Here is a 14,123-nt window from a genome sequence, read left to right on the forward strand (position 1 = left end):
TATAAACAGCTGAATTGCTTTCAGCTGCCTTGGTCCTGCTGCCGGTAACACGGCAGTAGTAGAACAAAGTTCATGAATCCAGGTCACAAACTGTCCTGGAACAGGAAAGTAAGCAGGAGCCACTGCGTCCAGAAACTAGAAGGTTTCTGTTTGTCTGCATTCAGAGTCATTTCAGCTGTGTGCAACATTACACAGCAAAAGCATGAAATATAAACGGGTTTCTGATGTCCGTTCTTTTTGGGGGTTTTGTATGAATACTTTGCCTCTACGGGACCAGTGATGTCAGTGATGTCAGCCTCATGTTTGACTTCTCTCTGTCTCTGTGTGTCCAGAATCGCCTTCAGGAGAGGAATGACCCTCCTCAGCTTCTTTTGGATACCAAACACACTTTCCCGGTCCTCTTCCCTTACTCGCCGTCTGCCCTTAGCTTGGAGATGCTGCACATTCCTGCCTCGCTTAACATCGACTTCCTCGTCAGAGTCTGATGACCTGCTTTTAATCCGAACTCTCATTAATCTGACTGTTTCCCAGCAGCGTCTGCTGCCTGACACCTCTTATTGATCATTGTTTCTGTCTCCATGTCTTCCTGAGAGCAGCACGTCTGCCTTTCTGCCGAACAAGTTTATCTCCTCACGTCTCTCTGAAGTAAATCCTCCATGTTTCTGAAGAAAACCTGCAGAAGTCCAGTTTGTGGAGTCCACATCACAGTTGTTCTTCTCTGACAGTAAACTGTGCTGCTGTTTGAGTAGATAAAGAAACACAGAAGGAGCAGAAAGGTTTGCAGAAGGATGAAGAAGGTCAGGAGGAAGGTTCAGAGGGATCATTTAGACTCAGAAGAAAAACAAGATTTTTTTAGATGTGCGTGAAGGTTTCTGAAGATTTCAAACGCAGACAAACATCAGCGACCCGAATAACTGACAATTTTCAGCATTTAAAAGTTCAGGCTTAATCAGTCAAAATTGCATGAGATTGGTTGGCTGTGTCAGAGGAGTAACATGTTGATTTCTGTAGACTCTTTACTTCCTTTGAGCCTTGAAGGTTGTGGGTCGTATTTATTTATTTAGTTATTCAGTAGCATTAAAAGGCTGATTATCTGCTTCTGTACTGATATAACAACACCTTTAAACACTAAAATTACACTAAACTAAAGCTAAGCTGTTAACAGTTATTTAATCTCATATTCGCTCCTGCTCCTCCAGTCATTTGTCATCATGTGACTCTCAGCTGCTCCTAATACACACAGTCAGCTGTGGAGGATCCAAACGTGTCAGAAGAAAGTATCAGAAGTTATCAGATATGTCTTCCTGTGATCGTTTGGCCAATTAAAAAACAAAATGATAAAATAATTCTGCAAACGAAAGCAAATGTTTAACATGAAACTAACTGCTGGGACATGTCAGGGTTATTCAGGTTGGCTGGCGCAGAGACGTGAATCTTGTTTTCTTTTGTATTTAAAGACCGAAAAATGTTCAAATGTAGACTAATAAATGAAGCAATGAAAATGAGACGGTGTAGTTTTTAATAACAGCTGCTGGCAGTGTGATAACAGTTAATGAGCTAAAGAGCAGGTAGGTTGTTCTCCCCCTGACTTTTGGAAAACCTTGTTGTTCACTCAGCTTGTGCAGAGCAGTCTGTAAAACACAAATCAACACTTTTTCCTGATCTCCTCAGAGTCTGTGCAGGACTTCCACTTCGTCTCTCTGTAATGTCGTTTATTTCTGTGGGAAGTTATTTTTTTTACTCTTTCTGTTCTTCTGTTTCTCTCTTTTGCACCACACGTGGAAACACTAATAAGTAAAATACTAAATATGCACAAGATAACACTGCAAACCATCACACCCTCACATTTTTCCTTTTCCTCCAAACCCACGTGCCATTCTACACTGATGATGTTCATGTTTCTGATCGTGTTCTGTTGGATGCCGTTCATCTTCATCTTTTTATGAAGTACAAATGTAATAAAATGAAGTTTAACATGTGAAGAGTTTCACTGCAAACCTGCTGTGCACAAGTTTAATAATTCAGGTCATTCATAATACAAAAACCGTAAAATGTATATTTTTGTGCTGACTTCACACGTAACTGAATGTTTGGTTTTATTCTGCAGTAAAGATCTTCAGTTTCAGATGTTTGAGTCTGGATGAAACAGAGTCAATCACTGTAACTCAAAGAATATATTTTGGAATTGAAGTCTTGCTGATGTTCTGTTAGCGTCTTCTTTGTTTATGAAATGAAATTTCTTTTTGAAACATTTCTGGCAAAAAAATATAAATGTTATTTCCACAGTTTAGCTGAAGCTGATGGGAGTTTAATCAAGTTTACACACTTGTAGCTGCTGTGATCATTCAGAGAGCCGAGCCCCTTGTTTCTGCCCCAAAGTCACAGCCGGGGCATGTTTACAGGTGTGTTTGTTGATGTCTCACTGCTTATAGTGCCAGTCTGAAACTGCTGAAGCATAAATTAAAAACAGAAAATGTTTGAGAATATGAAACTGCTAAATGCACTTTGTAGGCCTAGGTGTAAACTTCAGTTTAGACTTCAATACTGCAGTCGCAGCAATAAGCTCATCACTAAAAATGAAAGTCTGACAGGTTTTTAATGTGCAGAGAACTTTTACAAATTACAAACATTTCAGGGACATTTCTGTTATTTTTAACTTTCAATCAAATCAAAATACAATGAAATGGTGATTAAATGCAACTTTAATCAGGATTATTTCCCCAAACAAGAGACACAAAAGCAGCCCGATGTCAGTTCATTAATCTTTCATGTCTAAAGCAGCCAAACAAACTTCTCAGTGTGCTGCCTTCAGAGAAAATATTAAAGTAAGAAAACTTATTTACAAGTGGTTCCAAACATCTGAGAGCAGCACGTGTATGCACATACTTACCTGGTGTCTGATTTCTGAAAAAATGTTTACCTTAAAGTGTTGCAGAAAAGCTACAAACTGGTCAAACAAATGAACCAACACAGAGATATGAGCATCTAATGACCCAAAAGGACACAAATGCTTCCTCCAAAAATACTTTCTGAATTAGTCAGAATGAAAAACACTGAATATAAAATGAACCTGCAAAGTATAAACATAAAACACTAAAATTAAACCTCATTAATAAACCCGTTCAGTGCATTTTAACGTTATCCTCAAATAACTGTTATTCTTCAACATTAAGAATCAAATTTCATTATATTCATCTTCAACAATCACAAAGTTTCTTCAAACTGGAGAAAAATCAAACCCAGTTTTCAAACACAGTCTGAAGATGAGGCACTTTGGTGCTCGACATGTCACTGATGTCGAAGGAAAATAAGATTTATCACCCTGAATTAAAACTACAACGTTCTCTAATGTTTCTGATCTCTGAGTGAATAAATACTATAAAAATGTCTCCCTCCCCACAGTCTGCACTGACTGTTGGCAGAGAAGAAGAAGAGCAGCTCTGTGAACGAGGGTTTGGTTTGCTTCCCACAGCAGCTCGCTGTCAGTTGTGCCAGCTGTCGGCCTGCGAGGTCGTCCGTGGTTTACCTGTCGCTCAGGTGGCTCAAAGCTTCACAGGACGCCCACTGATCTGTTTCACACACTGTGACTGCAGGCTTAATAAAACACTGAGTCACTGTCGGGCAAAAGAGTGAATATTTTTAATTAAACAGTCGTATTTAATAAAATATATTCACCATCTTTAGTTTGTTCAGGTTTTATCGTAATGACCTAAAACAAAACTAAACAATTGTGGAACAGAATTTAAACTGAATTTTAAAAAACTGGAAACTACCCAAAATAATAATATGCACTTAAAGTTAAATATAAAACTAGAGGAAGTGTCTTTAGTTTCATAATCCACACATGTATAATGGACGTGTTAAAATAATAAGCATTTATTTTAACATTTTAAAACCAAGCTTGTTGTGTCAAGTCTGACACGTCTGTTCTAAGAGTGCATAACTTAAACAGTCTCCTCAACAAACGCACCAGTTATGTCCTGTTTAACTTCAGCCACCCTGAGAACAAGTCCACCAGAGCCTTTACATTTTTACATGCTGTATTTTTTTAGAGCATTTCAAGTTCCTATACATCAATACAACCGCTCTATCCTAACTTTTTATAATATGTATACATTAAGTCCATAGTAACTACATCAAATTCTAAAAAGCGCAATAAACTACAAAGAAAATGTTTTTTTTGTTGTTGTTGTTTTTACAGATTATTTTTGTTACAGAAATTTCAGAGGTTTATCCCTCAAAACTTTAAATCCAAAAAGTTGCACAAAATTTCCAACCACTTATTTTGAGTGTCTTCATAGTTTCATTTTCGAGATAAACTAATTTTTGTAAACTGCAGCAAAAATGAAAATAAATATTATTGTGCACAATTTGCAAAAAAATCAGCATGTGCAGCAAAATAAACCATTTCCAACAGTGCAGTTTAAGTTCTGAGCATCAGGAACTACACAGAAAAGCATAGACATGTGATGTCATAAAATTCTGCAAAGAAGAAGAACTAAATGGGAAAACTGCTATTTTTTTATCAGTTCTTCTGGAAGGACATAAGAAGCTTGCCATTTGGTGCATTAAAAGGAGCTATAGAAAATAAAGAACTAATTGATAATATTAGGCTGCTTTTCTCCTTGATTACAGTGACATAATCCAAGAGAGGGGATACATCCTGTTTTGGGGTTTTTAAAAAAGCATTTGAGTCAATTGAACATACATTCATATTAAAACCCTGCAGTCTTTTGGTTTTGGAGAAGAATTTATCAGTGTGAAAGAGATGCTATAATTCTATCAACAGCTCTGTTTTGCTGGAACATAGCACCTGTTAGAGGTTTGAGGTCACTAGAGGAATAAGGCAGCAGCTCACCACTTCTGTTTATCATGCTGAGCTCTTATCTATTCAGATTAAAAACAGTCACACTGACGGGTTAAATAGTATGGGTCAACTAATAATAATAAGTCAGCTGGCAGATGATACCAGATTGGACCAGATTCCTTTAGCCTTACAGGTGATCAACCACTTCTCCAAAGCTTCAGGTCAACAGCTGAATATAAAAATATGTGAGATACTACCTCTGCATGAGTGTCCCTATGAGTTATAATACACTAGCTACAGCCATCCCAGTCCCTTTGAGATCAATCATTTTAACCACAGACTGTGAAGGAGAACTGAACACAGGCACCTTGACATCACCCATGGGAAGAAACAGTATAAAAATGCACTGAAAGCAGTTTGTTATATAAAGTTTTTTAGTTTTAAATGACAGACTTCCACTGAGTCCACTGAGTTCCCCTTTTCTACGCTACCTTTGGTGGAGGTGATCTTTTTTTAAGAAATTATTTTCAGTTTGAAGGAATGAAATTTTTTCATTTTTGGTCCTCTTTGGACCAAGATTCAGGAAAACTGATTACTAAAGAAAACAAATCTGTATTATAATAGCACAGGTTTAGTGTTTAGAATTCAGGTTATTGTTGATTAAGACGTCACATGGTTGACATTCCTTGTGTCCTAATGGCAGGAGTAGCATGAAAAGAACGGAGGTTGTTCATGATTGGTTAAGTTTACACTAAAAGTAATTTACATGAAAATATCCTGAAGGTGGAAATTTGTATGTGAGTAATTCTTGGAGTTGATCTGAATCTAGAAATAATCTGAAATCATTAACAATTATTATTGTCATGGAAACAACTTTTTTCTACTTTGTAAGTAACGTTGTTCAGCAAGAGCAATATGAGGCATTGGCAGTGTGTAGGCTTATTTTTTTCAGCGGTGACCCATCACCATGACAACCAATAAAGTAGGTTTAAAAGAAACATCAGCGGCTGTATTTTAAGCCAAACTATGAGCTCTGTCTACACTTAACCAACCAGTTTTTAATGAGAAATAATAGGAAGTATGAAAATCTGTGATGTGTGTGGTGGACTGTGGTCTCTGGTGGGAGAGATGAGACCAGACACATAGATCAAAGTTTATATCCAAGAAGATGAAACAATAGATAAGAAGTTGAGACTGTATCATGAAATGCCCTGAGAGTGCACTGAAACCACAAACTCATGTGTGGACTCAGATCGTGCTTGTAGTGGAGGCAAATGCAGGAATGCAGTGTCAGGTGGATCTGGTTTGCCAGTTTCTCTGGAGGGAGGAACACATACCAGTGCATGAAATCCCCTTTCTGCTTTTTGTTTTCTTTTTCTTTTTGTAGTAATTTCACAGATAGAGTTTCGTTTCTCGGATCAGGAACTCAGAACAGTCTCGTTTTTTAGGCTTCAGTCAAACCCACAGAGGCTGATTCTGCAGGTATCTATGTTTTTGTAATCATCATTAACTCACTGTTTTCTAATTATCACTGAGTCTTGTAACATGCTAGCTTGCATTAGTTAATGTGTTACTGGAGTGACAGCTGCTGAAAATGAGCCTCTGCATACTTGTATATCTATTCCAGAAGCCTTGTTGAGAGGATGCGGTGTTGGACTGCTGCTGTTTTCAGTTTGTGGTTTTGTGTTGGTTTGCTTTATGGTACGTCTTATTTAATAAAATCATGTTCATTACTAAGGAGTTACACACGGTCAGCGTATCAGTGCACTGGGAGGAGCACTCGGGGCCTTTACAGCTAAATCAGATCTCATGAAAAAGTTGATCAACTTTTAGTAAGAGCCTCCTGACAGACCTCTTTTGTCTGTCAGTCTGTGTGAATCATTAGTTATTTCAGTGTTTGTGGTGCAGAAACAGAAAGTTTCGTGCGGCCTTCAGCGCATCTCCCTGCAGCTGAATGAAACCTGCACATGTACGCGAGCTCGTCCGGTCAGCATCCTCTGCCCAGCAAATCCTCCCAGTGACTCGGAGGAGTTTCACTGCACTCATGTTTCACTTCAGCTGCTTGTTGTTTTCAAAAGGATGAAGACAAATTATGAGGGAGGAAAAGGATGTGGTGACAAGTCATTTCTAAACAAGCCTAACCCTACCCTGTTTGCACAACGTGCAACACCTTTCTACAGAAATTCACTGTTAGCTGTGCACTCACACTCACGCTGACATGCACCGAAGTGATGAGGATGAAGAAAAAAAAAAACAGTCGGGCTGAAAAAAGCACAAACAAGACACGAGGAGCAGCAGGAAGCAGCGTTTGTACCAAGGCTGTACGGAGGAGACATTCATGTGGCTGCTGTAGCCCCGGCTTCAAAGACTCACTCATTTTGGTGTGGCTTCACTCAAATTCAGCACCATGAGATTTTACACTGTGGTTTCATGTATGGGTGTAGGTGTAAAGACATAAATAGCTGTACGTTCTGTAGGTATATGTGGAGGCAGGTATGTGTATGTAAGGGAAAGACATCCTGAACGTGCAGTGTTTAGTGTCTCAGACCTGCAGTCAGTGACCTCCTCGGGGGCGCCTATACATGCAGGTGCCATCATTTCCACAGAAGCGCAGAGAAAACAGGCCTCAGAGGTTCGTGTCATCATATCATTCATCGGAGGGACAGATTCATTGGTAGTTCAGTAAATGTTTGCGGGTAAAATGAAACTTTTCTACACTTTAAACTGTTTGTTTCCACTCTGGGCCTATTTCAGTTTTTCATGAAACTTTATGAATCAGTCAGTTATTAGAGATGATTGGCGACCAAGGTTTTTCACTTCAGAATAGGTAATACCACCACGCTGGAGGGTTTTTTTCTTACTTGAAACAGAAAAAAGAAAGCACCCAGCTTTAACTTTTCTCGTTTGTTCTTTACAGCTTTCACCCTCTCAGCAGTTCATGTTTCTGCATTTATCTGAAAGCTGCAGTTACTTCAGTAAAAACAATCTCAAAAAGCTTTAATGATCATGGAGTTTATATAAAATCTGATCAGTTTTATGACAGTGATCTGCAATTCATTTTCTCCTGGGGCCACGTGAGAACCTGGAACCAGATAAGATCATTTCTCCTCATTATTAATTTGATTTCTTTGTAAACTGCTGCTGATAACACTAGATGTTACAGTTAGGCCCTAATGGGACCCACTGCCAATGCTGTGGGCCTGTGCTGGCCCACAGCATTTGCAGTGGGTGAACTGTGGAGCTGTTTGGGCAGGATAAAACAACACAGCCCATGTGTGCTCCAAGTGGGTGTCACCACACAGAACAGCTGTTTTGCCCTTTGGGACGCCATTAAGCAAGTATATTGCTGTCCCACTATAGACTGCCCATAGAAAACCCTGAATCCCATGATAGTTTTCTATGGACCGTCCATAGTGGCAAAACTGCTGACAGCTCATGCCCACTTTGGGGCCCAAATGTAATAAGTGTGGATTGTGCCCTTCTAGGCTGCACTGTATTTTCTAAAAAGACTAAAAACCCTTTTTTTCATCCCTCCTTTGAGAGCATGCTCCACAGTACAGTGGTTTATGTATTTGACTGTCAAACAAAGAATCCCTGGTCTGAGTTTGGAAGAACAAATAAATTCAATTTAAAGTACATCTGGTGTAAAAATCTGCCAAACCAACAATGTAGTAACCCCCTGTGAATAAGGGAGTGGCTAAAAGTAGCTTTTTCCCCCTTTTTGAGTAACATTATGGTCCACGCACCATACAAGCAAATGTTGGTCATGTACCTGAGCTGTGGGACCAAGATGGGCTCAGCGTCTGTGCAGCAGCATGAAATGTGGAGCACATCTGGGCTCTGCACCTGTGACAAAACAGAAAGATATTAGTATTATTTTCTTACATTACGATTGCACACAAAGTCTAATCAGCAAAAAAAAAAAGAAATTACAAACATATCTAGGGGAACCGAATGTGCCCTACATTTCTCTACATTTCTTGGCAATATGGGCCACAGTCAACTGCCCACAGGCCCCTCACATGGGCCCCTGAGTGTCGTCTTTGCTGTGACGTTATTTTGCTGTGGTAAGTTAATATATGAAAACAATCTGTGCAGGTGTTATTTAAGTTCATCACCTCAATTTTTACACTTTAAAGATGAAAAAATCCATCTTTTAACATATTAAATAAAACAGTGAGGAACATATCTCACGTCACTGACAGCTCAGGTTTTCATTTGTCTGTTAATTTTTACAACTGTACAGTTTAGACGTGATAACTCCTTTATTAAATGTTTATCCTCCACTACGATGCAAACTGCACTCCAAGGTTAGATCAAAATGACAAAACACAAAGATTTTATTATAATTTCATTGAAGTTTCAGACACACTTTAATCAGCAGCTGTAATCATGTGTGCAAGCTGACATTTCCTGAAACATACGATCAGTTTTTATATCATTAGAATAAGATAAAGTCAAACTACAATAAACTGATAAGCTCATGTGTTTGTACTTTTGGGCTGTTAGATAAGCATGAAGAAAACAGGGTTACATGTCAGGGTTATATGTCAGAACAAAGTACAGTTTATATTTAAGATGATTTTCAAAATAAATGTAATGTAATGTAATGTAATGTAATGTAATGTAAGAAGGAAATAAAGTTGTTTAGATTAGAATACTGAACTGCTGTTTATAACATGATGTTGTACTGAGGTAAATATGTTTTTAAATGTCTATAAAGGCAGTTTATTTCCTCATTTTATCTGTTAGGTGGACATACGTGTCTGTGACTTTCCATTTCGGTCATTTTACAAACAAAAACAGCTTTAAACTATTTAACGTTCGCAGTTGCATCATTTAGCTTTCAATCAACTCTGTTGTTCAGATGCTGATTTATTAAAAGTGATATTTTTCTATTACAGGTGAAATTTTGAATATGTGAGTGCCATATATTAATACAGGTACAGCTAATCAGCACAGTGCGAATTCTCTAATTACTTTGCAGTTTTTTCTTTTAACTAAAATTGCGACTTTATATTATAGATTTATATTTAGTGTGTTGAAACAGTCTTAAAAACAAAACCATAATCTCATGTTAACTTAGGTTGAATCAGGGGCAGTTTAGTTTTACATTCAGTCACAGAGTAATTAGACTTATCAACGTGTACACATTTTAAATGAAGGCTGTTATCCTATATTCTCATGTTTATATACATACATACATACATATATATATAAAGTTACAAGTCAGAGGTCACGTGCCACCTGTAAAGGTAATTCCTGTGAGGATTAAAGACACAGGACACAGGGCGGCATAAAGGAGCAGTACAAATTAAACCAGAACTGTGGATCATGCAAAGCTGTTCTGTTGGAGGAAAGCAGAACAGCTTAACCTGAAGTTAAGCTTTCAGACCTCTTTCAAGCTTCACCTTCACTTATACACGTGTCATTGCTGTTGATGTTGTGTGGCAGAGCAGCAGCCTGACTGTGTACATCCTTATCTTCTTCGTATATGTCTATATGTTGTGTTCATGCGGGTGATGCAGAGTTCCCTCCTTCGCTGCTCCCAGTATCTTGAACCCCCCAGGATTCAGAACCACAGCACTCAGCGTAAACAGGTGGCTCATCAGATTCCCATCAGCGACTCAGAGGGAGGCGACTGAACACATGAAACCACAGCTGAAGATGTTTTGCGATGCTGAGCGGAGATAGGAACCTCAGGCATGTGGTTTGGTGGGGGCGGGGGAGAGCTTCTTCTCCCAGATAAGGTGCAGCAGAGAGAGCGCAGCACCGTCCTAAGACTGAAGACTTGTGCTCTTTCAGCACGGCAGCTTCCTTAAATCTTCACCTCCATGAACGTTGTGGAGGCGCAGGCAGCTGCTCCTGTCCCGCCTTGTGTCGCTGCAGTCGAAGGATCGCACCATCTCCTTCTTCCTTCCATGATTTTCTCCAGGTTGCCTCCTAAAAGCCGAAAACTGCATGTTAACCACAGCTGCCACCCACAGATGCATTCGAAAGCTCGATGCCCCACCTCACCTTCGTACCCACCGGGTGTTATCTCCACCCACCACTGCCTCATGATACACAAATACAAATAGCATATAAACACAGTCAGTGCAACAAACTAGGAGCCAAATATCTGCTGAGAACCCAACACCAGTGGCCACAGCTAGCCTCATCTGAAGCTAGCCCATTTTTAGCCTAGCTGTTTATTATACAACATGAATACAGCACCTGTACACGTTACCTTAATGACAAAAAAGATGAAATAACATTAGCGTAACAGCTAACTATCTTTGCTAAATGAGCAGGTTCTCCCTCCCGTGGAGATTTTTAGAAAGCAGATGAATCCAGAAATCTTTAAAGGAAGTTAAAGTCTGATTTCTTCTTCTACATGTTCAGTTTTTAACATGTTCAGTGTTTGCTCTAATCATTGGTTGCGTCTGTTGAGCAGCACATTTCTTTGAGTCATACTCTCGTGTGCTCCGTCACCTCCTACCATACTTTCCCCCCTTAATAAATTCAAGTCAAACAGGGTAAAACCCCTGTTGGAGCCACCTTCCACGCAGCCTCACCCAGTCAGTAGTTCCCTGGTCTTGATTTAAGTTGTGTTTCCTTTTCATTGTGATAGTTTCTATCATATTCTGCATAAAGTTGCATAGCTTGTGGCTTTGAGGTAATTTTTGCTTGTTGACAGGAGAGTAGGCACCCAAACAAAGGTGTCATGTTAACTGCAGGTCACCCCGCTGACAGCCATCCTCTCCTTCTCCATCGCTGGCAGATGTGAGCGGATGTCAGAAACGTGGCTCACAGTTTTAACAAGCCCTGATAAAATAAAGTTTGTTGTTGTGGGATGGAAAAACGATCAAAGATTTTGATCAAATCAAACTACCAACAAACTGTATTTTTTCCTGTTGGGGCCACGGTCGCACCGCTGCCCTCGGAGGTTGTTTGAAGCTATGACAGTTTTCATGGCTCAGCGATGGAACAGCTGTGATTTTCAGTCTAGCGCACTTTTATGTTGTTGTTAAATACACAAAACTGTGAAATACACTGAGACTGAAGTGTTAGTTCAGTCAGAAATGAGATCCATCACAGTTCCTACACATGAAAAGACATTTTCCCCGTGTGTTAGCGTTTGTATTTTGCTGCAATCAACATGATTTTCAAACTAAACTTATTTCAGTTTGAATGTTGTTTCATGCCGGCACCAGGATACTCGAGTCGTGAAAAAAGAGGAAACTGTTCTATCACAACTCAAACCGTGACCTTGTTTCTGTTGTTGAGTGACTCGTTTAGGTGCCTAAACTTAACCAGGCAACAAACACAAGTGCAAGTGTCTAGAATATGGATTTTTCGTTCTTAAAATGGGATTTTATGTTGATGGATAAAGGTTTGTCTTCATGAAAACATGAATCGACAGATTACATTTAGTGTTTCTCCAGCTCAGGGTTGAAGAGATTTGTGAAGCGTCTTTTTTTTGCAGTTTGTGTCTTCGTTGCACAGTCATCATCTCCCGCCATGACTGCAACTTTGTAACTTCAAACTGCAGATTTGCTGGTTGTTGTGGAGGTTAAACCCTGCTGGTGTTCCTTGAGCCTCTCTGAATAGTCATTAGTGTTGGATTTTTCCAGTTTTGTGCATTTTGAACCTCATGAGTTGTGCTGCTGAAGCCTTTGGAGGCTTAAAATAAACCAGTGCTGCTTCAAACTTTAACCCCTTTTCTCCTCCGACTGCGGTGTTTGTGCAGTTCCTGCTGCCTTCATACAGTCGACTCTACAGATTAGAGGTTGAGGCAGCAGGTATTGCACCACAGTTTTCCCAGCATGCCCTGTGTTGCGACCTGAAACATGCAGTGCGTCTGGCCCTGTAGCTGAGAAGGAAACAGAGCAAACCACGCTGAGGCTGCGGGCTGCAGAGAAACTAAATACTCATTTAGGGAAACAGAGAAGTTGTTTGTGTGAGGGGAATGAAGCAAAACTGCAAACTGACAGAAATCTGAACTCCTGACGTCAAAGCTGATGTCTTTATTTTTTCTGTAAATAATGGCGCGTTAACATGTGACCAAGTTCGGGGCGATCGGCAACCTTGCCTCTGAATTTGAAGCTCGTAGTAAACTAAAACAGATGCTGGCCTCATTTGAAAACAAACCAGAGTAGACAGGAAGTGGTTTGTAGGTTACTGGTTGTACTTTCAGCTCCATGGTTGCTGTTTGGCAAAGGTTCGCTCAGAGCTGCACAAACTTCACCCTCTCAGAAGTCTGGAAAACAATAGGTCTGCGCACAAAGATGGCTAGAAAAGATAAAAAGTGTACAGTCTGGTCACAGCAGAGAGAACATTTCCCACAGACTGATAACTGCTATTTTTACCTTCTGGCTCTTTACATCAGGCGCGTTGAGTTTATTTATACAGCAGATACGTTTATAGTCTGTGCAGCTTTTGTCAGCTCTAACTCTGGACGAATAACAAACCCCCAAAACAAACCTTAGACAAAGCTCCACATTGCCTCACCACTATCGAAAGAATTCCTGTTTTCACTCTTTTCCGCCTCCCAGGACACTCAAGTTTGACACTCAGAACATTTGATTTGAAGTCAATATACAACATAACACAAACACTTGTGCCATACCGTGGGTCCATCCCCCTGCCTGTGGCACATCTGTATAGAGCTGCTGATGTTTAGTTTAAAGGTGAACATGAACTCTAAAAGCAGCAAAAATATCACCAGTGGGATTCTAAGGGACAGATATATGAGAGATAACACACACACAGTCTGTGAGCACAGTTTCCATCTTTTTTTAACCCGTTGATTTGTTTTGTTTTTCAATTGTTTCTCACTCTTACTCACTGCTCGGTCAGAGTCAAGAAAAGACGCAGCAGGTAATCGTTAACAAGTCGCGAGTGAAAGATCTGTGGGACGTACAGCATAGAAATGGGATAATGGGACCTTTCGTGTTCTTCATCCCTCTAAAGAAAAAACAAACTATTAAGTGAAAGTGGAAGCCATTTTCTCAGGTACTGCTACACTAATCATGTTAGAGCTTTGACATCTAGATGATTCCAGAAGGTGGGAATGCATCCATCTCTGCTGTTATTCTCTTGCCAACACAACAAAAACAGCGACCTGGAATCATCACCGAGCTGCTGCAGCATCTGTCTGACCCCAGATCAGCTCCATCACTCATTAAATCATCAGTGAGTCTCAATGTTCAAGACTTAACTTCAGCGTTGCTCATTTCTTCATGTTTTTGGGGCAAGTCTCAGCCCTCTGCGGAGGAACATTTTATGTCTGTCAGTCAGTGAGATCACACATGAACAGGTGGGATGGATTTCA

At 39.9% G+C, this 14,123-nt stretch overlaps 1 protein-coding gene across 3 annotated transcripts in view; it reads left to right on the forward strand.

The window, feature by feature from the left end:
• myo5b (myosin VB) overlaps positions 1-1,505 on the forward strand; it is a 45,944-nt gene extending 44,439 nt beyond the window's left edge. For all 3 annotated transcript variants that reach the window (XM_087843427.1, XM_087843429.1, XM_087843428.1), the window contains one exon: positions 333-1,505. In XM_087843427.1, coding sequence (XP_087699553.1) covers positions 333-485 — 153 coding nt within the window. In that variant the 3' untranslated portion in view covers positions 486-1,505. The remainder of the gene's footprint in view (positions 1-332) is intronic.
• The last annotated feature ends 12,618 nt before the right edge of the window (positions 1,506-14,123 follow it).

This window comes from Neolamprologus brichardi, chromosome 7, assembly GCF_056152115.1.
Source record: "Neolamprologus brichardi isolate AB-2024 chromosome 7, ASM5615211v1, whole genome shotgun sequence".
Lineage (NCBI taxonomy): Eukaryota > Metazoa > Chordata > Actinopteri > Cichliformes > Cichlidae > Neolamprologus > Neolamprologus brichardi.